The following is a 22849-nucleotide window of genomic DNA, read 5'->3' on the forward strand; positions in this document are numbered from 1 at the left end:
AGAAATGATCACTGCCAAAGTAATATTGGCAGTGGCGCAACACTGGAAGGTACCAGCTAGACACGGAGATGTGCCGAACGCTTACGATAAAACATTCGCTGAAGAAGAATTCCCCATTTATTTTAAAACCCACAAGGTATGGAGATACGGGATCAAATATTGAAGGTGTTGGGTGTAAATTCTGTAAATGAAATCGTATTGTTACTACTTCAAAGCCTTTACGGCTTGAAACAAGCCGGTAGATCATGGGATCGTTTACTTAGTACAAAATTGATCAATTTGGGATTAAAGCAATCGATTGTTGAACCATGTTTGTTCTGTAAGAAGGATGATCGTGGAAAATTACTCGTTGGAACATACGTGGATGATTTATTGGTCACTGGTACCAATGACGACTTAGTGAACGAGCTGTTTGATTCACTGGAAAGCTTACAAATCAAATACCTGGGAGAAGTTAACAAGTTTCTGGGAATGAGAATCATCAAAAACGAGAAGATTTTTTTATTGATCAAGAAAACCTTATTGATGACGAATGAATGAAGCAAAAATTACAAGAATTCCGATTGAATCTGGACATTTATATGACGAATCCAGCTCTAAATTGCACGTTCCAGAGAGTTTCAGGTCACTAGCGGGGAGTTTGTTGTGAATTTCGCGTTGCACACGTCCAGACTTGTTATTTGCCATTCATAAGATGACGAGAAGAACCCATGATCCGAGGCAACAAGACTTACAACTTGGGAATTCATGATCCGAGGCAACAAGACTTACAACTTGGTAAAAGAATTCTACGATATTCAGAGGGAACAAAATGTTTGAAGTTGAAGATGAGAAATCAAGAGCGAACCGAAGTCTTACCTGATGGTTTTATCTCCCGTTACAGCGATGCAGACTTCGCTGCGGACACTGAGGACCGCATATCCATGATTGGAGGAGTGATATATGTAGCAGGGTGTAATGTCGGAATGGATATGTCGAAAACAGGCATCAGTGTCGCAATCAACGGCCGAGTCTGAATTCATAGCGGCATCGGTCGTAACAACCGGATTACATGGACTTTTCAATATGTTGGATGAAGTTGGCATTCAAGGGATTCATAACTGGTTACTCTTTGTCGATAACCAAGCAGCTATAGTACAACTGAAAGGAGAAAGTTCGACATCTTAACTCAAGCATGTCGATATACGCTATAAATATGTACAAGAACGTATCAGAAACGAAATGATGGAGGTGAAATACGTACAGAGTGAAGAAATGAAAGCCGATTTGATGACAAAGCCTTTTCGGCGACTAAACTTGGAGAACTCCGCGCGCTTTGTCGTCTCGTGGACGATATACAGCACACCAGGGGAGGAGTGTTGGGAACAAGTTAAGTCTTCACCTAAGTAAACCAGGAGGAGTTACGAAACTCCCAACCATTTGCATAATTACATAGGTAAAAGCAGAACACATTCACTTGATAACTTACCTTTCTTCCTTCCTATCGGTCATTTACAGCATTTTGCGCAGAAGTAGCGTATCGGGCCACCGATTTAGTTCCCCACAAACAAGTAAAGTCGAAGTGAGAACTTTGCTTTCGATTGCTTTTGGAAGCTAAGTAGTTTTTTTATCATATTAACAATATTTATACTGTGATGGTTTGTTTTATACGAAATCACTATAAGCAAATTCATTAAGTTCGTAATATACCAAGATGTCCTTTATACTGCATCAAAGTGCGCAATCAAGCAGTGCACATGCGACGCTTGCTCGTCATTACGTCAACATATTGATGACAAAGCCGAACCTAACAAAGAAATTAACTATTTCCTTTCTTAAATAAAAAAGCAATCCTGATGTAGTCAATGACAGTTCCAAAAGAAGCATAAGTCAAATGTGAGAGATTGATTTCTAATATTTTGTTTTTGTCAAGTACAAGGTCAAATAATCATCAAGTCAAAACTGCGGGATAATATAGCTTTGCGTATATGCAACAGGATTTAGGAGATCAAATATCCAGCCTATAAAATGATGTAGCAGCTACCGTGTTGAGGTGCGTGGTAGAACAAGCAAGATGGTATGTTAGCAACGTTCCATGTCTAATTCACACAGAGATGCGATTGCGTTTAAGATAATTTATAAACCAGACCGATTCCGATGACACTAGCCAGACCTACCCAAATCTTGTTGATAGTCATGTATTCAGTAAATCTATCACTATCAATAGCAAGGCTGATATTCAGAATAGGGCGATCAAGAAAAGCCGTTCTATAGGATTGACTGACAGACTAAATTACCCCCATCTTTGGACATAGCTCAAGGCTTTCACTGCGTTTGAGATTTTTATCGACCATCGCGAGCATTCTATCAGAGATAGCAAAACTGTTGACCCAATATTATTCGCGAAAACAAGCATGCGATCAACCTTCCCAATATTTACAACAAGTTCGCCTTCCACTGTTTCGCCTGACATACATTTCACAGCCCTAAGAAACATCCTCGAAAAAGGTAGGCTCAGGCAAAGGAGGCATTCAAACGCTACTGCTGTTTAGCCGGTTTAAGAGATTCAAGCCTGTTGATCTTCTAAAGCTGGATGGGACTAAACACTGCTTCCAACTTGGTATCAATGTATATGAGATGGATGTAGTTTTTGGAAATATAGAGCGCATTCGTAGATCGGACAAGCGGTACGAAGAAATAGATAATTTATCGTTCGAGAATCATGCGCTTTACATCGAGATAATCGATATGCTCCAAGCTAAGAAATAATGTCCGAAGAGCGAAATCGTTTACGTCAGCGTCGAAAGAGTTAAAAACCACAAAAGAGTCAGTGCGAGCTTGTGAAAATCGAAAGCTTCTTAGCTGAGTCAACACAACAGCTCAGAAGCAATACGAACACTGCTTACAAAGTATTTAATCAAGACTGCTGACCAATACATTACTCACTTCATCATTTATGATCCTTCAACCGACAGGAAACCAACACAGAATGAATACTGTAACAAGCATATCCCGGTGCCGGTATCAGTGTCTGATAGTTTAATCAAAGAGGTGCGTTGATTTGTGAATGATACTACTTACGGGTAAGTTCAATATTGGAAGTGTATCCTCGAAATTTCAGCACCCTAATGTTAATCAGTGCGCGTCTATTTTACAGAATATTATCAACGCTCACGGTCTGACGGGTATGGAAATTTCCGGTGTAAGTCTAGGTAGGACCTGCCGTAGTGAGTTAAATTGAAGAGGAGAAGCATGCCAGATTCTTTGCCTTTCACCGAAATCTTGGTTTTAGTTACCAAAGGTCTGACTATAGACAACTTTAACAGCAGCTTGACCAAAAACCAGTATTCGGCTTTTACTCTGGTTGATACGATATCAACTTGTTTACGAAAGACAACATAAATATCTTTGATGAAGAGCCCCAGCTACTTGTGCATTGCTACATCGGAGATGGAAATGCTTGTTATCACTAACTATACAAGCTGGTACCAGCTTCGATAAAAAAAATTCAGCATATCTCGGAGGAAGTAAATGTGATGACAATTTAGATGTGTCTGAGGTCTTGGTAAAAGTCTTTCAATGTCCAGCACACAACATTCAAAGTACTATATCATACTACCATTCCACCTAAGTCAGCTTATGACAGCAAGCTCTGAGGAACAAGCATCACCAAGGATGGCTACGAACGAGAAAAGAGAAATCAAACGAAGACCAATTGACATGATACAACAATCTCAACGTATTCCCATTCGTGAAGAATTTCAAGGCTCAACGAAAACTATTCAAGCGTTTCGATCTGGATATTTTCGCGGTTGCGGTGTCGCTACCTGGTCTTTCGGAGAAGGTCATGTATCATACTTGCTTTAATAATCTCCAGTATCGAGATAAGAGGCCGGCTAATACATTTTACTTCTCAGCTATGCGCATGGAAGGGTACATGAATTTGGATGCTAAGGCCAAGCAAAATTTTGGTATAATATTTGAGCACTTGGAATCATTTCCACAAAAGCAAAGCTATGCAACTATCAGCTGACTGCTGATACCGCTTTAACGGATCGTATCAACAATAATTTTGATCACATCGACGGCCGCATCTTGCTCAGCTGCGGTAAGTGCAGTACCGCTCGAAAAGGCGTGTTGCTTGAGGGACTTTCGTATGAGAAGCGGCTTGTTTTAAACTCAGATAGACTGGTCTACTTTATCGACAAAGAGGAGAAGATTATCTGCTCTAAGATGAAGGCCAACTTTGCTGGAGGCCCATCTATTAAATTTGATCGCTAAGGGTATTGGACAAAGATTGGTGGTGCCAAGGTCAGTAAAAAGTTATCGGATACGATGCGAACACTATACGTGCGAGGATTTGTTAATGAGATGTGATGCGGTGGATTGCTTAAGATCAAAGCGTTTAATGGTATCATCGATGACATCAAAGTAGACAAGGAATTTGACTTGCGTGAGTGTGAAACTCGAACACCAGAACACCTCAAAAAGTACGTTGGTGAGATGACTATAATTTTAGGAATATACTGATCGACTCTACGAATGAGAGCGTCGTGGGTAAGCACATATTCAATCACAATCAGGCGCGCAAGCAAAGCCGAGCAAAACTAGCTTCCAAGTTGTTTGGTGGCTACTCTGGTGAGCCATTTTTCAGCGACACCCCATCACCTAAATGGTAACTATCTCATACTATAGAAATAACCAAGACTTACTGCTTTGTCAAGGCCAGCTCTGACAGGTTTGATTTCTTTATGGAGGTTGTGTGAAATGCTCAACGAGAGAGTGACGTTGATAAGTCAAAGGCAAGTATAAGTCGCGCGACTTGGAGCCAAAATTCCCAGTATTTATCAAATAATTGCACTTCACCATCAAATTGAAGCACTCTAGTATGTACGACATCATTTTGGAGCCTCTTCGGAACGCGGTTTTGGAAGCTCGAAACATAACATAAAACCTTAACTGAGGCTATTTTGAAATTGTTCTAGCAATGAGGAAGCGCCTCAGGTTAGCCGAATAAAGAAGATCACCTGCAGATTATTTAAGCCAATCATATCACTCTAAAATTTGTCTCTGGCAGATTTAATCCTCAATTTATAAAAACTAAGTTTATCTTGAGCGATAAAAAATATAGAGGAAAAACAATGTGTAAGTTGTTCTTTGAAGTGTTTACAGACGTATTACAATGACGTTAGGGACCTAGACGCACCATTCTGACGCAGCAACTACAGCAAACGCTTTCAGAAGTTCGTCACGTATCGCAGCTGCGATATCATTCTTGAAGAATTTGGAGACGTGGTACAGCGTGGAAACATTCTTTATCGCAGCGACAACGGAAACGCCTTCAGAGGTTCGTCACAATATCAGCAGCTGAAATATCATTTCACATGATCTTTAAAGCGTTTGCAGATGTGTCACAGCGTGCTTAAGCTACCAAGACGCATTATTTTGACAGCGACAATACTACCTAGACATACCATTTTGACAGCGACAATATTACCTAAGAGCTACATTTTGACGCAGCAACGACGGTAAATGCATTCAGACGTATGTAATAATATCTGCAGCTGTGATATCATGTCACATGTTCTTTGAAATGTTTGCAGACGTACTACAGCGTGTTTTAACTTCTCGGATGCATCATTTGACGCAGCAACAATGGCAAACCCTTCAGATATTCGTCGCGTTATCAGCAGCTGCGATATCATGTCACATGTTTTCAAGTATTAAACGAAGTGTTACAGCATGCTTTAACGTCCTGGAAGCATCATTTTGACGCAGCGACAACTGCAAACGCTTTTAGAGGTTCGTCACGTTGTCAACAGCTGCGATATCATGTCACATATTTTTGAAGTAGAATGATGAAGTGTTACAGCGTGTTCTAACTTCCGAGAAGCATCATTTTGACGCAGCGACAACGGCAAACGCTTTCATACGTACGTACCGATATAGCAGCTGCGATATCATGTCACATCGTTCTTGGAGTGTTTGCAGACATGCTACAGCGTACTTTTACTACATAGACGCATCATTTTGACGCAGCAAAAACGGCAAACTCATTCAGACTTACGTAACGATATCAGCAGCTGTGATATCGTGTCACATCTATCTTGAAGTTTTTGCAAACGTGTTACAGCGTACTTTAACTACCTCAACGCATTATTTTGACGCAACGACAACTGCAAAAGCTTTTAAAGGTTCGTCACGTTGTCAGCAGCTGCGACATCATGTCACATGTTTCAAATGGAGTGTTACAACGTGCTTTAATTTTTGAAAGCAGCATTTTGACGCAGCGACAACGTAAAGCTATCAAAATCAAGACCAACCACTTCACCTTCCATGGGTCGGAAGAGTGAATATTGCGTGTGAAGTCACCAGAAAGAAATGCTGGCTTAATCAAACGAGCCCAACCCATTAGTCGCTTGCTATCTATCCCTTGCCAAGCTATTGCTTCAGATCTACAACGACTGCAAATTCTTCTACTTCGACCGCTCTGACTTCCAATATCAAGAGGACACTGATTCAGTTCATATCGCTTTCGGCTGTAAAAATCCATTCCAGACTGTATCAAGCCTGAGCAACGTGCCCATTTCAACGAGCATATATACAGTTGGTTTCCACACGACAACAGTGGTGAGGCAGCTAAGTCTGACAGCAGTATTTCTGGTTTGTCCTCAGATTAATGGTCAGGTGATGCTATGATCTCACTATCGATTAAGAATGATACTTGCTACCGACCGACGACTCTCACAGTTTGAAAGATTCGGCGAAGGGTATTTAGCAGAGAGTTGGTCGCAAGAACGGTGTTTTTAACCCTGATGGGTTAAAAGCTGTTGTACGAGATCACATCACGCTACTAGGTACAAAGTAGGAGTTCAAACTTTAAAAAAAACTAGGTCTATCAGCGAAATAAAACAACGCTCAATAATACTAGGACGAACATCGAATACGTGATCATTGTGTCACGACGAAAGCACTTAATATTTAAGCAACTAACCATTGAAGATTTTTTTAAATGGAAATACAGATCATGGACGCGTTTTAAAGTAAACTGCCCAGAAGCCGGTTTTATTGGGGCTCATGCACTGTGTCAGGAGGCAAAGAAGTTAGACCCTAAGGTTACTATCAAAAGCGTAAGAAAGTGGCATTCAAATCAGATCTCTATTCAGCGACTTCTTAATCAAAGGAAGTGCCTTGAATGCTTCAAAATAGCTTCCTACAATTCAAATTCGTGGCAAATGGATTTAACGTTCTGAGAGAAACGGCTGCTATAACATCAGCTAAAGGTTGGGGTACGCAAAGCTCTTATCAAACAGGATGGTGGCAACTGTGTTAGCAGCGCTTAAAGCATTTGCTCATTTTCACCCAATTAATATCCTGACAAGCGATAATGGAAGCGAGTTAATAAACTCACAGGCTTAAGAATGTTTCCAAACTAAGATAATTGAGCAATTTCACTACGAACACGTTGATTACGGAACCATGGGTAAAATTGAACGATTCAACAGGATCTTAAAGTAGAGAATATATAAACTGTTTCCCAAGAGGATAGCGCAAAAGCTTTACACCGGCGTCTTGGAAAAGTATTATAGCAATTTATTGCTCTGGTAAAGTGACCAAAGGAGATGTCATCAACGTCAGAGCTGGAACATAATCAAGGTGAGACAGAAAGAGTTGAGAATGAGCCCGAAGTGGGAGCGAATGTGTTATATTGACATATGAAGCAGACAATCGAAAATGAAGCTAAAGCCGTCTATACAATTGTTCGGATTAATGGATTTCGGGTCTTAATCTGTCTAAGGAATGGTCATACCCTCCTTTTACAAGGCGCCACGATCTTGAAATGGTTAAAACAGAAACTACATATGCTACAATAAATTGAGGCGCTTGGATCACAAATCGATCAAGCACAAATAAGATGGGTTGGCGATGAATTTTTCTCCTTGGAGCCACAAGATAATCTACGGTTAAAAATACAGGATATCAATGCTTGAAAATGGGTTTAGATTGTCGCTGTCGAATAAAGTCGTAATCATTTTCTCTGCTGTACCAACATTCATTTCTGCTTCTGGGTGTTAAGAGGTGGGATGAACGTATCAAATCTCAAGTATTGGACTGTGGACGTTGTTTCATAATGTAATTGCACAAGGAAAAAAACTGCTGGCTTACTGCTCTAAGTATTACGACTCTAGTTACAATGGTAAAGTGCCTTTATATGGGAAGACTGTAGGCAATGCGCCTCTTGAACATGTCGTCATTGGCCTTAAGAAAGTGTCGTACCGTCTTCACCATGTCACTGACAAATCTTTTAGCATAGATAATACACCGCTGTCGTGATAGAAGCTGCTGTTAATAATCTGCGATAAAAATACGCAGCATGGAGAACTAGGTCTAAACAATTATTTTTGATCAAAACGCGGTCAATTGGTCAATTGCTCAATGTGACTCTGATCGAGGCTCGTAGAACCAACCACGAAAGAAACGAAAGTCGGAGCTATTATTCTCTTCTCTTGCCTACCGTATTGGTAAGAAACGCCTCAATAATGTTCTAATGCGCCACGAAGCACTTTGTTCGTCAGAATTTAAGCTATTGAAAGAGCAATATTATTCTAAGTATATCCGATAACAATTGCCAGATACGTAAGATATTAGCCTGCGCCACCAATTTTGCACGTATCAAACTTAGCGACAAGATGAAATTGGTTTGTCAGAACTTACATTATGGATAGTTTATGAGTTCTCACGCCTGGCCAAGTAGATGTCGAATGACGGTGCTATTTTGTCCATGCACTGCATAATTGTTGAATCTTTCTAAAGAAAAACAAAATATAATTCTTCTTTGAGAGTTAACCAGAACTATTATCTCCCCATTGATGAAAGCAACCTAAGAGAACATCAAGCTCTTGTGGAAAAAAGGTGTGTAAGTTTGAAATCGCGAGAGGCTCGCGCACGACTGAGATTGCTCAATGATAAATTGTACAGAAACTAAGTTGGCGAGCAAACAACATTCTCTATCGATGAAAGCCCCTCTGTTTCCTGTGATAGCAATAATTGAAATTGTCAATAATTGTGATCATATAGATGATTATACTTCCGTGATGACATCAATTTAAAAGACATCGAACATTGCAAATACTTTTAGAAAGAGAAACATTCATATCAACATGAAAAAAGTCCAAATCATCACTACAATAGAGCGGCTTAAAAACATTCGAGCTGTAGCGTCTCTTGATATCGCATCAGATATCTCGATCACCGGAGAAATTAAGCTTTCCTTAGAGATTGCTTTTGGTTCAACATCTGATACTGCAACATCTATTGTTGTTGATGAAGAACCCTGTGATCCTTCTGTAGGTGATACAACCACGACCATAATGCCACTGCCGGAACCCTGAAGTTCAAGCACACTTGGCTTCGCGATGATCAGATCTTGACTAAATTCTTCATTAATTGTCAAGCGAAATTGAATTTCTTTATCCGACGTCAAGCGGTACAATCCACTGGTAGTAATCGAAAATAAATTACTAGCGTATTCAGCATACAGTTTCGAACCGGAATCGCAGGGAAGATGTGCAGCTTGAGCTAAATTCACATCGCGACGCCAACGCACCATTTCAACAAATCGATCGGTGAACGGAACTACATTACTAGCGTCGGGGTAAATATCCATATCTGTCCCAATTTTGAGCAAAGTCTCCACAGCTGCACGAACGGACAAATTTGATATCACACATTCTGGAATTCCACAAAGTAAAAGGGACATAAAGACTGCACGGCATGCGAGCGATCCAGACATGCTTTTTATTTGCTGGGGTGTCGGAAGAATGCCGGTATATGGAAAGACCGTGTACTGTCCGTCGGACACACAGGTCTGAAAGACCAATCTGTTTTTCGCGTATAGCTCGTAAATCTGCGTGACCACCGTGACGTTGCAGTTGTTGTTGTTCACAAGGGTAAATGTAGTAGATTGTGGTGATGCTGACGCAATTGGAGCTAGCTTGAAAGTAACATTATTGGAAACTTGAGACCTTGTTCTGGACACAAGAAGTATCGCGAAGACTAATTGCAGCATTAAATTACTCATATTGTCGATAAAATCTTCGTGAAGGAAGACCACGTCTTGATCTCAGTTAAAAGCGTGACTGGCATTGCAGAAGAGTTTATGGTCATCATAAGCTCATCACCTGAGCTGGTAGTAATAAGGACGAAACAGCAGAAAGTTATTCTATGCCGTGAATGTCTGAATTTGTAACATTCATCATTACTAAGTCATGGTTCAATTAAAACTATTGTTTGCAATGACGTAGTATTAGTAGCGTCTACTCTATCCGCAGCCAATTTTATTTTTCTTGACTTTGACGTACAAACTTAGCGTTGCTGGTATTTGAGATCAGCTGCCTACCTGATGGCGAGTGGGATAAGCTTCAAGCATAACTGTTTGAAGACAAAACATTTTATACGTACATCTTATACCGGTTCAGTAGCGAGCAATAACTATACAAAGACAACAAATCATACTCAAGTATTTCTTACAAGCGTTTGATAAGAATCATCTGCATTTATGAGCAGATATGACATTACAACCAGCAACGAGTAACGAAGATTAACAAAAAATTGAATTACAATCCTTTACATTGCAGTCACCATTGCCTCCAGTGACAGGAGAGTTGATTACTGTCATTGTCAATTGTAGTAAAGCTGATAATATTCGCATCGTACGATGAACCGATATCCAGCACGTACTTTACATTGGAGCTAATCCGCACATTACTGCGAGCCATGCCCAAAATCTTTCCAACTTATGTAAAGCTACAAATCAGAGTTAAAATCCAGCGATCGTGCACAATGGAAAGTCAATAGTCACGATTCTCATACATTTTGATGACGCTATTGCTTATTCTGACTAGACCAGAAAACGAAATGATAGAAAGACGCTTCTACGGGGGTTAAATGTTTTCGACAGTGCCATCGCAAAGCTACATAATGTAGGCGTAATTATTGATATCTCCTTCAACGAGTCCGCTGATGAAGCAGTTGAAGAGGAACATGATGTAGATTAAAGAAATTAGTTCGATCGCTGCTTCTATACGAAAAAAGGCTCAATATCTTCGAAATCTTGTTGACTTTCTTGGACAGAAATATTCGAAATCATTCAAATACCCCAAGACAATTCATTGCATACAATCACATCAAGATACAGTTTCATGCAGTAATTTACATTACTCACAGCAGTAACTTAACTTTTTAGATGACAAACAGCTATATTGTCGCTAAATTTATTACTCAAACTTCGCAGGCTTTAAATATATGTTTTATACAAAACTCAAAAAGCATCTGAACAGTAGCACAATAGCAAGATATCACTTGGTAATCAAGTCCCTCTATTTAAAAAATCTAATAACCAAGGTCAGAAGCGACTTTTTTAGCTTCCTCCCAGAATAGAAACGTAAAGACAGTGTGTGGTCCTAGCCGCATGTAATGAGCTGACCAGCCCTTGTAAAACCCGCGAAGCCCTTCACTCTTCATTGTCTTTGAAAAACAGTCCAAAACGCCTGAATAAAGTTTTCCTTTTCCTTTCACGACTTTTTGGCTATAAAGGCGTGTTGACACTACATCTATTGGATTCATTGCTGTAGTCACCACGAGGCCCGTCAAGATACTTGCTATTTGAAATAAACGTTTGCTTAGCTCCGAACCCTTTTGATGATCAATCAAGATGAAAACTTACATCCAAGATGAACCTTTACACCATTCTCAATACCTGCAGCAAGAACAACATTTTTTGCCTGCGTGTATGTCGCTAACTGTGTACCAGAACCAATCTATGCCAGACAATTATTCTCATGTCAAGCTGTACCTCTCAAATATCAATATACATTCTAAAACTCACTGCTACACGTGGTATCGATGCTGTCGCACCTCGATATAGTCCTTTTAGTCCTTCTGCTTGAATAATTTGCCGAAATCCGTCAATCTACAGCCATAAATTAGCTCAATCCGTCAGTACGTCATTTTACTCTTTCGGCATTCACTCATACCATTCCGTTGTATGCATATTGTGCATTGATCTTTCCGGCCGAGCTTGCTGCCTGAATTCGAGCCTTTACAAGAAAAAATGGACTTCCAGCACATGCGCCAACCATTCCAGAGGTGGCTGCAGCGCAAACATTTCGCACAGGAAACCAGTAAGACGTAGGGTCTGTAGCCCCAAACACTTTTTGAAGCGGCTCAAACAATCCAAGACGTGGTCCATTCATGAAAATCTGGTACGAAATGCCAGGCCCAAGGCCACGTTGGATGCCGTAGATGCCCTCGGTGCGACAGATGGTGTAGAAGGCATGAGCAAAGTTACGGTATTGCACCACTGGTGCTGCACTATGCGTCACATTGTGTGCTAGCTCACCCTGAAGCTGCATGCGCGTCTTGACAACTTCCATTGGATTAGATACTACGCAAGCACCGCTCGTGGCAATGCTCGCCAAAAGGAAGTCCATCAGAATGCTACGGTCTCCCATTTTGATAATGGGCACTGTTTTCTTCTGTTTTCTTACAGGTAGTCACAATTGCATAGACCAGTTTTCATCAGTATCAGAAAAGGTCAAAAAAGCTTTTTGGTTCGAGGTTGGGACCAGAACTGGCACTACAAGAAGCCGCTGTTTACATGCAGACAGTTGTCAAATGATTTTATGACTACTAGATTGCATTGAATAGTTGAATTACTCGACAACTATAATAAAATACGCGTCATGCGAAATATGTCTAGCTCATGATTATTGCACGTCGTTGAGTGATACAGTGATACGACGGATGGAAGTAATGAAGATTAAACCTGCTAGATGTATGCGCCGAGCTTTACAAATTCGGATTAACATTATGCTAAAATGTTGAATCCGAGAAGGTTGTGCTAAATTTACTGTAATTGCTCCAATGCGATCTAGCATAACAAGCATCCAAGATACGCGTTGGTCAAAAACTCATTATTGCTTTTCACAAAGCAAGATTCCTGTGCACGAATGTTCTCACAAGCTTCGGGTCGCGTTTTTCCCATACAAATAGCATGAGTTGAATCTTGGTCATGCGACACGTGCTCGCCGATGTGATATACCACGGATCATAGACGCTTAAAACAATCTGGTTCCTATCCAGCATTTCATGCTCTCTCTAACATTATACTTGCAATTCTTCTCAGCTTTCCCTCACGGTACACCAATATTTAACTTGCACCACGCCATCAACAGCTGCTGTGATGAAACCATCGCGGTGCAGTCTATCACATTGCTATTTACAGCTATAATATAGTCGCAATGCAGATCACGACACCAACAGCAGCTGTGCCTCAATTGTAACACTTAAATTGATGCATAAAACCGTTTATGTATTCAAATTTGAGTATTCAAAATTGAAAGTTATAATTTTGTGTACCACCTAGGGTACGTATACATAGCCATACGATTAAGCACCGGTGTTGATAGCCGGTGGCCTGATTACACACCCTGTGCATTAAGCTGAAATCCCATTTGCAAACTTAGCTCGATCGCCGAGGCTGCATGTGAGTAACTAAATTCTGTGTAAATCATTATCCGCTCATGTCAGGATCGCATTTGTCTTAAACCCATTTATGATTTGTGAGCGATAGCGCCGATCTATGAGTCCAATAGGATTCCACTTTACTTAATACTGGGTATGTTCAGTTGATAGTTGCTATGTATTAACGGCTATGCCTACTCGGCCCTAAGATATTACCTAAATTCCGCTGGGGTATTTCTTCTTGATTTTTCCTGTACGAGTCGCCATCTCTAGGTCCATTTTGGCTGTAGTCGGAAAGATTTAGCAGGCAGCCGACATTTCTCTCACGTCTGGTTCGATTACGATTTTGTCCGCTTAGGGGGCCGAACCCGCACCACACACCGTGAGGCCCAGAAGCATTGACCACCTGACCCACGCAACCGGGTCAATACTGGTATGTTCTTTTAGTCAAAGCCAACAAAAGCAAAGGTAAGAAGTACTTAGTATCATAGCTCCAGTTCCTAACTGCTAAGCATCTAGTAGTATCAAGCGCAAAATCTTAACACCGTATGTTTGTCGGTAAAATCGTCGTCGCTTCCGATTATGATGCTAGGAGCGAAACATGTACTTTCGTCGACAAATGATTATTTACCAAGAGTTGAAAAGACACCAAATGAGCCATTCATGTTCGGATGTAACGGCCACGGCCACTGCGGCGCAATGTTTTTGAAAATTTAGACGAAAGGCCAGAGTGTAATTCCATCCAGAATTTTTATCCTATCACGCACCTTCGGTCTTCATTATGCTGTGTTTTTTCAACAGAAATACAATCCTGATTTTGGGCAATGCATTAGCCATCTATTCCTCCGCCATGTCAATCGGACGGACATATATTGGTCTGACCTGATGCGCTTAGACATGATGGTAAGCAGATCTAAAGTGTGTGTTAACATCCAAAGCACTTTCCAGGCTCCATTCCGCTCGCCATAATTCAGTCATTTAACCATCAAAAATCACGTTCTTGACTTCTTAATCGTGCGCGAAAGATAGATTGCAGAAAATTTCCGTTGAGAACCATGCCACACACTCTACCGCTATTGCTATTGCCACGTCAGCCGGCTTCTAACCCAGCCAAAATACCCTATACTCTCATCGATAGCGATTGCGCACCCTGTCATAGATTGTGGTCAGTCGTGTCCGCCGCATAGTCAGCATTCTAGATTTTGTCCCGATTTTTTCATGTGATAACAACGAATCCATGACTTCCATTAGACATCTTACGATAATTTTTATTTTGTTTCAGTCATCAAAGCATGACTTGTGCATTTTACTTGTGGTCTTGATTTCCGGAAAGCCCGATCCTGATTAAATGTGAAATGCTAAGACTAGTTAGCAACCAACCACTGACTGAGCGATTCTATTCGAAACTAGGACATTTGCTGTAATAGCGAGCAGCAATGTGTAATTCAGCTCCTCAATGTTGCTCTTGTCGCCAGCAATTGATTGAGGTAGTCAACACCAACAGCAATTGTGATATCATGGCCCAACATGTGTCCCAACTTCCTACACACTTAAATTCGTCAAGATAGGATATTCTTGCCTACCACGTCCTGCGCAAATTGTCGACGGCTTACACTCACTAGCTAACTATCCACCCAGACCTATTTCGACGATGTCATTTTGATAAAACAGGAGCATAAGCGCATAGCGTAGTGCGCTGGTCCACTATTTACACCACAGTTGCGTCCGATCAACACTCATCTATCATCCTTCGGAGTGTAAAATGACTTAAGTCAATTTCACGCAGTTGAAACTTTGGTCGCTGTAGATTGCTGTCCTCGGGTTTTCCTTGGATATATATTAGAAAAAACACATTGAAAGTGATCTTATTGTCTGGTCTATGGGCCTCATCATCGAGCTGTCCTGTCACCCTAATCCGTAGAAGTTCCGACGATGATACAACGATACGGTATTCACCTACTGAGCTACACTTTATGTCGATATGTGATGTGTCGCTCGGACCTCGCTATTTAACGTTTTCGCAATCTTACTGGCCTTCTTGCGCTTACGTTGCATGCTGACAAAAGAGTGACTTGAATGCTTTTTTTTCTTCATGGATTGAAAAATACAAGTTGCCGAGCTGTTCAATGTATTATGTTGGCAACAAAAACGGCTTTGAGTTAATGATATTCCTTACTTGAGTGTAGTTTTTACAGCTTTAGTTATCGCATGCGCTCACACTTATTCAAAGCATGAGCGCAACAGCTTTACATCACACTATATAGAGGGCTATAAAAACTAGAAAAAATAATTTCTGCCTTGTTGAGATCAAAGCTGCTTTCTTTCCCTCTAAAGTCTTTATATTTGACCAAAGATTTTTATGGATTTACGAAGCAGCGCGGGTGTTTGATAAGAATATGCTACAAACCTGTGGGGCTTCGCTGCTCCATATAGTATCACGGTATTCTGACTCGGCGATATTTTGACGTCGTGTTCAGAAACGACCTTGAATATGTAAACTAGGGCCTGGATCTTTTCCTCTTGATTTAACGTCTCCAAGAGATTTATTTTGAGGGAAGCGGCAATAAGCTGCTATTGCCTCGCTTGACTCGTCTCCACGGATCAAACCCAGGGTGCTGCGGCACCCTGGGTCGCTCTTCTCTTTCTTACTAGAATAGTCTCTGGCACACAAACGCTTACAGATGTATTCTCCAGGACAATCCTGGACAGCACAGATCACCGGTGCTCCTGCCTTGACTTCATTGTCATTGCTATCTTGTTTGATTAATCACGTGTCCTACACCAGAGCTACCGCTGCTCTATACCTGCGCCAAATGTGCCTCTTTTTCCTGGCAGAGGTAATTTCATGAATCGCCAAAGCTTCGTCAAGAGTAAAATGCGTGATATACTGCACTTTTGACCTTCGGACATTTCACTGTCCATGATGTTCCTATCCTAGGATGATTTAGTATCCGAAATTCAGGCATATGGCTACACACCGTCAAAGTATGTAAATCTTAACAGAACATTTTGACATGTTTTCGTCGCAAGACACACGGAAATGGTATTCACACTCGGCATACTTAATGCCTCTGGTATATTTGACGGTTGTGTATCGTATGCGATTGATCAACGCCCCTGAAATTCAGTAATTTTCATTGCTTCTCGTAGCCCGGGACATTTATGTTGACAATCAACACCCATGGCTATTGGGCCCCGCCTTTTTTGATAAAAATAATGCTAATTTAGAATCAGATTCTAGTGATCTCAACCGTCCTACAGCAGAAGAGAACTACTTAGTAGGAATCTGGATTCGATAACTCTCAACAAGAAGAACCCTGCGCGGTATCACGCTTTGATAACCTTCAGCCACGACAAATAGGACATTTAGGACAGAAACTATTGGTAGTATCAAAATTGTAACACCTTAAGTTTGGTCGCAAAGTTCGCCCTTATTTTTCACAGCTGGTTGAGGTCCATCGACTATGGCGCGCAGATATAGCCTTCAATTCGCACTCTATCGGTCTTCGTTCCACAAAAGTGTATTTTACACAGTACGACATTCACCGCATTCTAGAAAGGAAAGCTTATGATGCGAGCTAGTAGTCTTTCGCGAAGAAGTATACCATAACTGTTTTTTGGAATAGATTCTGCTGTCATTCCGGGCAAAAGACATGTTTTTCATCAGGTATCGCCTCCGCTGACGGTCGGCAATAATTTTGATTGCTACCGGTACGTCGAATGTTCGTTGCGAACACTCGCGAGGCTTAAATTCTTCTTTGGTTTGTATTATTTCTTTTATATAGGTCTCCCACTCAACTGCCCATTCTCTCGCGCGTCCACCTACCTTCAAGACATCTTGCGGGATGCACCGATGCTTCGTATGGGGAATGGCTAAAATTTTGGCCATTTTATCCTCTTTTATCCACAGATATATGTATCCTCAGCGCCGGATGCCTTAGTTTGGCAGTCTAACTGATAGAGATGATTGTGTTCTCACCGACGCTAGGCTAAAAAAATCTTAGGCGCGGGTCATCGTCGATGGACGCCTCATAAATATTTTCCTTGCTGGCAAGCATCCCCAGACGAGCCATAAGCGCTGTCGGTCCTTGGGTCGCCAATTGATCTGTGTGCTGGGGGCCAACTAAAGGCATAAGCTCGTTGTGAGTACCTTACTGTATCGAGAACATATAGGAAACATACATCGGATACTGCAATGGGGTTGTCGCACAGTTTGCACAAAAACATCTTGGCATTATGAGCTCGCACTAGCAAATCCACAGTATTGAGCTCGTGCTTTCCTACCAAGAGCGAAACCAAGAGTTTCTACCTTACCAAGAGGCTTGATTAGTTCTATTTTTAAGCGTATTACTTAGACTAAAACTACGAAGGTACATCACTTTTTTGCGTCTAGCAGCTTGTGTGTACCATGGACCCTTTGATTATGAAGTCCATCATTTCCAATACTTGTCAATATACCAAAGTGAAATGTGAATGTTGTACAGTTGTGCACTATCGTATTTAATACTTTCGTTCCAAATGTGATAGGTTCTCAGTACTTCCCCTTTCAGAGATTCAGGCCCGGTCTTCAAATCGGCGACAAGTGTTACTCGATGAACGTGAACAGTCCACCTCGCACAGACGAAGCTTTGATTTGACGCACATATGATGGGTTTGGCACTATCCAACTGCCGAACCGTGAGACTTAACTTTAAAGTCAAGATTTATAATTAGAATTAAGTTAAGTAATCCAATACTATAATAATTACTATTTATTATGATGGCATATATTCGTACTATCATTCTCATTTGCACAAGAACTAGTCTGCATAGCTACACCAAAAACTGTTACACTTAGGTCGCACCATCAAGTTGGATACGTACCCCGTTATGCCTATCCTTACTACTGTAAGGTTTCTCACAAGGAGGCATCATTTTTGGCCTGCCTCTTCACCATACATATTAGAGTCGAGATAGAGTCTTATTTTAAATGACTTCTAAATAGGAGTGATGCTAATCTTTTTAAAAAGTATAAAAAGATATATCGGATTAAAAGCGTCGATTTTTGCATTAAGTTAATCTTCTAACGAAGTATCGCTTAAATCTAACGCTTCTGAAAGTTATGTAAAGCCGCTGCAGCTAGACGCGATAGAAAGATAGATTGCGTTGAGGTATTTCAATTTGGTAAACTGTCCTTGCAGCATCCAAGGAAGCTCCAAACAATATCACGATGATGCGTGAAGGTTTTGAAAGATTTGAAGAATTGTTTACGGATTTGAAGGCCGGGGATATAACAGCCGTTACTCTTAAATTTTAGTGCAGCATGATCGTAACAACTACAGACATTTGTGAGGACGTCTAAGGATTATAGTACTAGCGTTAACGAGGCCTCATACCGGTTAGTAGTAGGCGCTAAGCATGTAAGTGATTAGGATCTAGCGATGATCGATCACTTTCTCTCCTGTTTCAAATTTCATGTGGGGTCATGGCGATCGCAATCGAGGATTTCAAAATGATTGTTTTGTTCCATGCTGTCGTCAGTCTGATTATGTCTTATTGAATAAGAAGAGATTCTGCTGCTTATTTATATCTATCTGGATAAGCTTTGCAACAGCTCAAAAATCCGTAGTCCTTGGTGAAAAAAACTAAAATATAGCGTGTATATGTCGCTAACAGCAAGAAACAAATCCCAGGAACTAGGAAGAATAATGGTAGAGTGAAGATCGACTGAGATTTGGAGTTCTGTAAACGTAGCTCGCTAGACTAGTACAGTACAATTCCAAAGTACGATTCCAGAGTACGATTACGTTTTAATTTGAGTGGTTGTCTGTGTTTTTGTGGATTCACATGGGCAGTATAATTTGTGCTGTGCAAGCCAGGGTGGCTTTTCTTCTTGTCATTCAATTTTCCAGAACTAAATTAAATAACCCCGAGCTGCAATATTTAAACTCGAAAATTTTAGTGATGAATCTTCAGTCTATCAACACAGTTTGGCTTGGAATCACTTTATCTTCTATTTACATAATCTTCTTCATGTTCTCTTTTGTGCCCTTAACCATACGCTTGCCATCAGGCACCGTATCTCAAGTGCTAAATTACCAGAAATTTCTCCTCATCCATACTATTCAGACCATTCTTCGTGCCTGTTCTGACAATTAATATCAAACTTTCGTGTAACGGCCTTGCTAGTTCTCGCCAGTCACATCGAGTTTATTCACGTGATCTATTTTCATGATAATAACATGGAAAAAAGCACAAAACCGATCCTAGCGCTCTTTCCGTATGATGACGAGGGAACTGGGCTCAGACGTGTCGTTGAAGGTGCTAGTGAGCGTGGATTGGCTACTTCAGTTTGTTCGTCTGTCACGCTCGTCACGCGCGACTGTCGTTGTACATATAGGTTTGCCATCTGATTGCTACTAATCTTAATTTAGTTTTGTCTTGAGAATTTCCTAATAATAGTAAAGCTTAAACCCTAAGATCTGTCAGTATAAAAGCTGTTCGGATGTAACGGCAGCAGTACTATTTATTGTCTAGCATACCGTTTTAAAGAGAATAGGGTTACTGATTTTTATTCCCCTGTCGCTCCGGAAATTGACCCCCCCTCTCGTCCCAGATGCCCCCCACCCTCCATCAAAAAGCCTTCACAGTTGATAAACCGCTGGCTTGTGCGCAAGCCAAAGAAGAAGACACGAACATTTATAACGTGCACAGTCACAAGGCTGCGTCGCTTCCCGTTCGTGTCGTGAATTGCAACATGGCTACACCGAAAATGGAGGAGAGCAATACGGTGCGTTTTACATAACGAGAGAGTGATGAGATTTTAGCGAGTTAACACGTGACAATGTTCCAGCTTGGTCGTCAGCTATCTGCAGCAAATGAAGAAGCTTGGTTATCGCTTGGTCGAATTGCTGAGATGATGGGTGACGATGAAAATACGATGCTTGCATATGAGAAGGTTTTGTCGCATAATCGTTTAAATGCTACTGCGTTGTTTGCTATTGGATGTTGCTATGAGAAAGTGGAGGATTATACTAAGGCTGCGGACTGTTTTCGTGGTCTGGTATCCCTTAATGAACAAAATTCGGACGCATGGGGTCATTTAGGCTACTGCTGCCTTATGATGAACGATCTAACGAGTGCGCATACGGCGTACCAATATGCAATGTACAACAACCCGATGAGTCAGAAGGACCCAAATATGTGGTACGGCATTGGTCAGCTATACGAGCGTCTTGGATCACTTGAGCACGCACAGGAATCTTTTGAAGCCGTGCTACGTTTTGAGCCAAACTTTAATATGGCACTTGAGGTGAAATTCCGTCTTGGAATCATCGCTAAACAGCGTGGAGATTATGACGGTGCTTTAGAACGTCTTAACTCAGTACTACATGATGTACAAGCTAATGTACAAACTACCGAGATGGCCAGTGATATCTGGACGCAAATCGGACACGTATACGAGTTAAAAGACGAGATTCAGCTTGCCAAATCGAGCTACCTCAAGGTGGCAGAACTTAACCCCAACAATGCTAAGCCATTGCAGCAACTTGGATGGCTCTGTTTAAAACATAGTGAACATCCGCCTGCTATTGACTATCTTAAAAAAGCAGTTGCTATTGATCCGCAAGACGGTAAAGGATGGTACCTTTTAGGTAGGTGTTATATGGCTGTACAAGAATTTGAAGAAGCCTACGACTCGTATAAGCACGCTGTAACTACGGACTCTCAAAATCCCAATGTGTGGTGCTCGCTTGGTGTACTGTTTTATCAATTGAACCAGCATCTTGATGCGTTGGATGCGTACTCACGCGCTATTAACATCAATCCTAATATTTGCGAAGTCTGGTACAACGTCGGAACACTCTACGATACATGCAACCAAACTAGTGATGCTCGTGACGCATACCAAAAAGCAGCCGAGCTAGGTGCTGATGCCCAATTCATTCGCGAGCGCTTGGAACTTTTACGTGTTCGGGAGACCGGTCAATCTACTATTGGTATGGCTGGGGCAAATTCGGCTCCTGGTCCTTCCGAGCCGCCGACCACTTCCCCAATGCCGACATTTTCGTCAAGACCTACAGCAGATTCTCAATACCAAGCACAGCAGGGTGCCCCTACACAAGGTGCCCAGCCAAATGGTGCTCCTCAAGTCAGTCAAGGTGCTCCAATGGCTCATATGCTTCGAGCGGGTGAAGCTCCCATGAATATGAATATTGGCAGCGCACCAACGACGAATGCCATGAGCGCAAATGGTCCAGATTCTAGTAGCATTGCACGTGGAGTACCCGTGGGTAGCGCGGGAATGAATATGATGCGTGGTATGGGACGTAGTGCTCCCATGAATGGCGGCGGTATGATGCCTCGTGGTGTCATGGGTGGTATGGTGCCTGGTATGCAACACGCGCAGCAAGCTCAACAGATGCAATCGCAGCACCCGCAAGCTCAGGCTCATGCTCAAGCTCAGGCTCATGCTCATGCTCAAGCTCAAGCGGCTCAAGCAGCTCAAGCAGCTCACGCTCATCATCATGCACAAATGCAGGCTCAGCTGCAAGCTCAGCAGCAACATGTGCAGGCTGTACACATGCATCAAGATGGTCGTCGAGGAATGCCAGGTCGGCCAATTAAGGAGGAAAATAAGGTCGGAGGAATGCGCTACGCAATGGACGGAGGTGATCGCAAGCTTCAGGCACCGCCACAACGTCTTGCTGGTTTGAATCCAAAAAATTTGGGTGGACCCTCTGGTGTTTCACAGGGTGGACGTCGTGATCGCTTTCCCATTCCAATGAGTGATCCCAAGCAGCATTCCCATCCGTCGCTTCAGCCTCCCCCAGGCAGAAGGTGAAGTCTGTACTATTGCTCAACATCCTCTCCTTTTCATTTGCATATTGAAACTCAGTAGCCTTGTTAAGGTTTGTGTGTGTTGGAAAGTTACTACAAGACAAAACATGAATTCAACAAAAAGGTCTTGAATTGTCAAGTATTTTTTGTAATGAATTTTTCCGAGTAACATATGAGTATAAATCTAGACTGAATGTAATAATTATCTGGATCTTAGCAAAACTCTGGACACTAATGATGTAGCGATCTATCGTCAATCGTCACTAAAGATGTCGACCACATGTAGACCAGCAAAGTATAACAATCGATCAAAATGATGGTTGAGAGGTCGATCATTTGCCATACTAGATGACAAGCGATTGCTTAATATCGAAAGACAAGACTGGATCAATATCAATCCATACCAGCAGGATTACCTGTACTCACTCTGCTGTTAAGTAAGCTCACACTGTACCGACGTGATATGGCACATCGTGCATGCACAGTGCGGCTCGAAGACAAATGTGCGACCATTTGTAGTATCAGA

At 41.6% G+C, this 22849-nt stretch overlaps 4 protein-coding genes across 4 annotated transcripts; 1 reads left to right on the forward strand and 3 right to left on the reverse strand.

Moving 5' to 3' along the window:
• Positions 1 to 9130: 9130 nt before the first annotated feature.
• PHALS_07021 (hypothetical protein L916_05558) lies at positions 9131 to 10060 on the reverse strand (the record flags this gene model as incomplete). Its single annotated transcript, XM_024720417.1, has 1 exon — positions 9131 to 10060. The coding sequence occupies one exon, from the start codon at positions 10058 to 10060 to the stop codon at positions 9131 to 9133; it is 930 nt and encodes a 309-aa protein (XP_024585618.1).
• A 1310-nt stretch (positions 10061 to 11370) lies between these two features.
• Positions 11371 to 12491, reverse strand: PHALS_07022 (mitochondrial carrier family; the record flags this gene model as incomplete). The annotated part of the gene is made up of 4 exons (XM_024720418.1): positions 11371 to 11639; positions 11705 to 11798; positions 11867 to 11950; positions 12015 to 12491. 4 exons carry the CDS (start codon positions 12489 to 12491, stop codon positions 11371 to 11373), a joined length of 924 nt encoding a protein of 307 aa, XP_024585619.1.
• A 2741-nt stretch (positions 12492 to 15232) lies between these two features.
• On the reverse strand, positions 15233 to 15558 carry PHALS_07023 (uncharacterized protein; the record flags this gene model as incomplete). Its single annotated transcript, XM_024720419.1, has 2 exons — positions 15233 to 15459; positions 15534 to 15558. 2 exons carry the CDS (start codon positions 15556 to 15558, stop codon positions 15233 to 15235), a joined length of 252 nt encoding a protein of 83 aa, XP_024585620.1.
• A 4540-nt stretch (positions 15559 to 20098) lies between these two features.
• On the forward strand, positions 20099 to 22327 carry PHALS_07024 (FOG: TPR repeat; the record flags this gene model as incomplete). The annotated part of the gene is made up of 2 exons (XM_024720420.1): positions 20099 to 20272; positions 20336 to 22327. The coding sequence occupies 2 exons, from the start codon at positions 20099 to 20101 to the stop codon at positions 22325 to 22327; spliced, it is 2166 nt and encodes a 721-aa protein (XP_024585621.1).
• Positions 22328 to 22849: the final 522 nt, after the last annotated feature.

The sequence above is a fragment of the Plasmopara halstedii genome (assembly GCF_900000015.1).
Source record: "Plasmopara halstedii genome assembly, contig: Scaffold_3060, whole genome shotgun sequence".
NCBI classification, from domain to species: Eukaryota; Oomycota; class Peronosporomycetes; order Peronosporales; family Peronosporaceae; genus Plasmopara; species Plasmopara halstedii.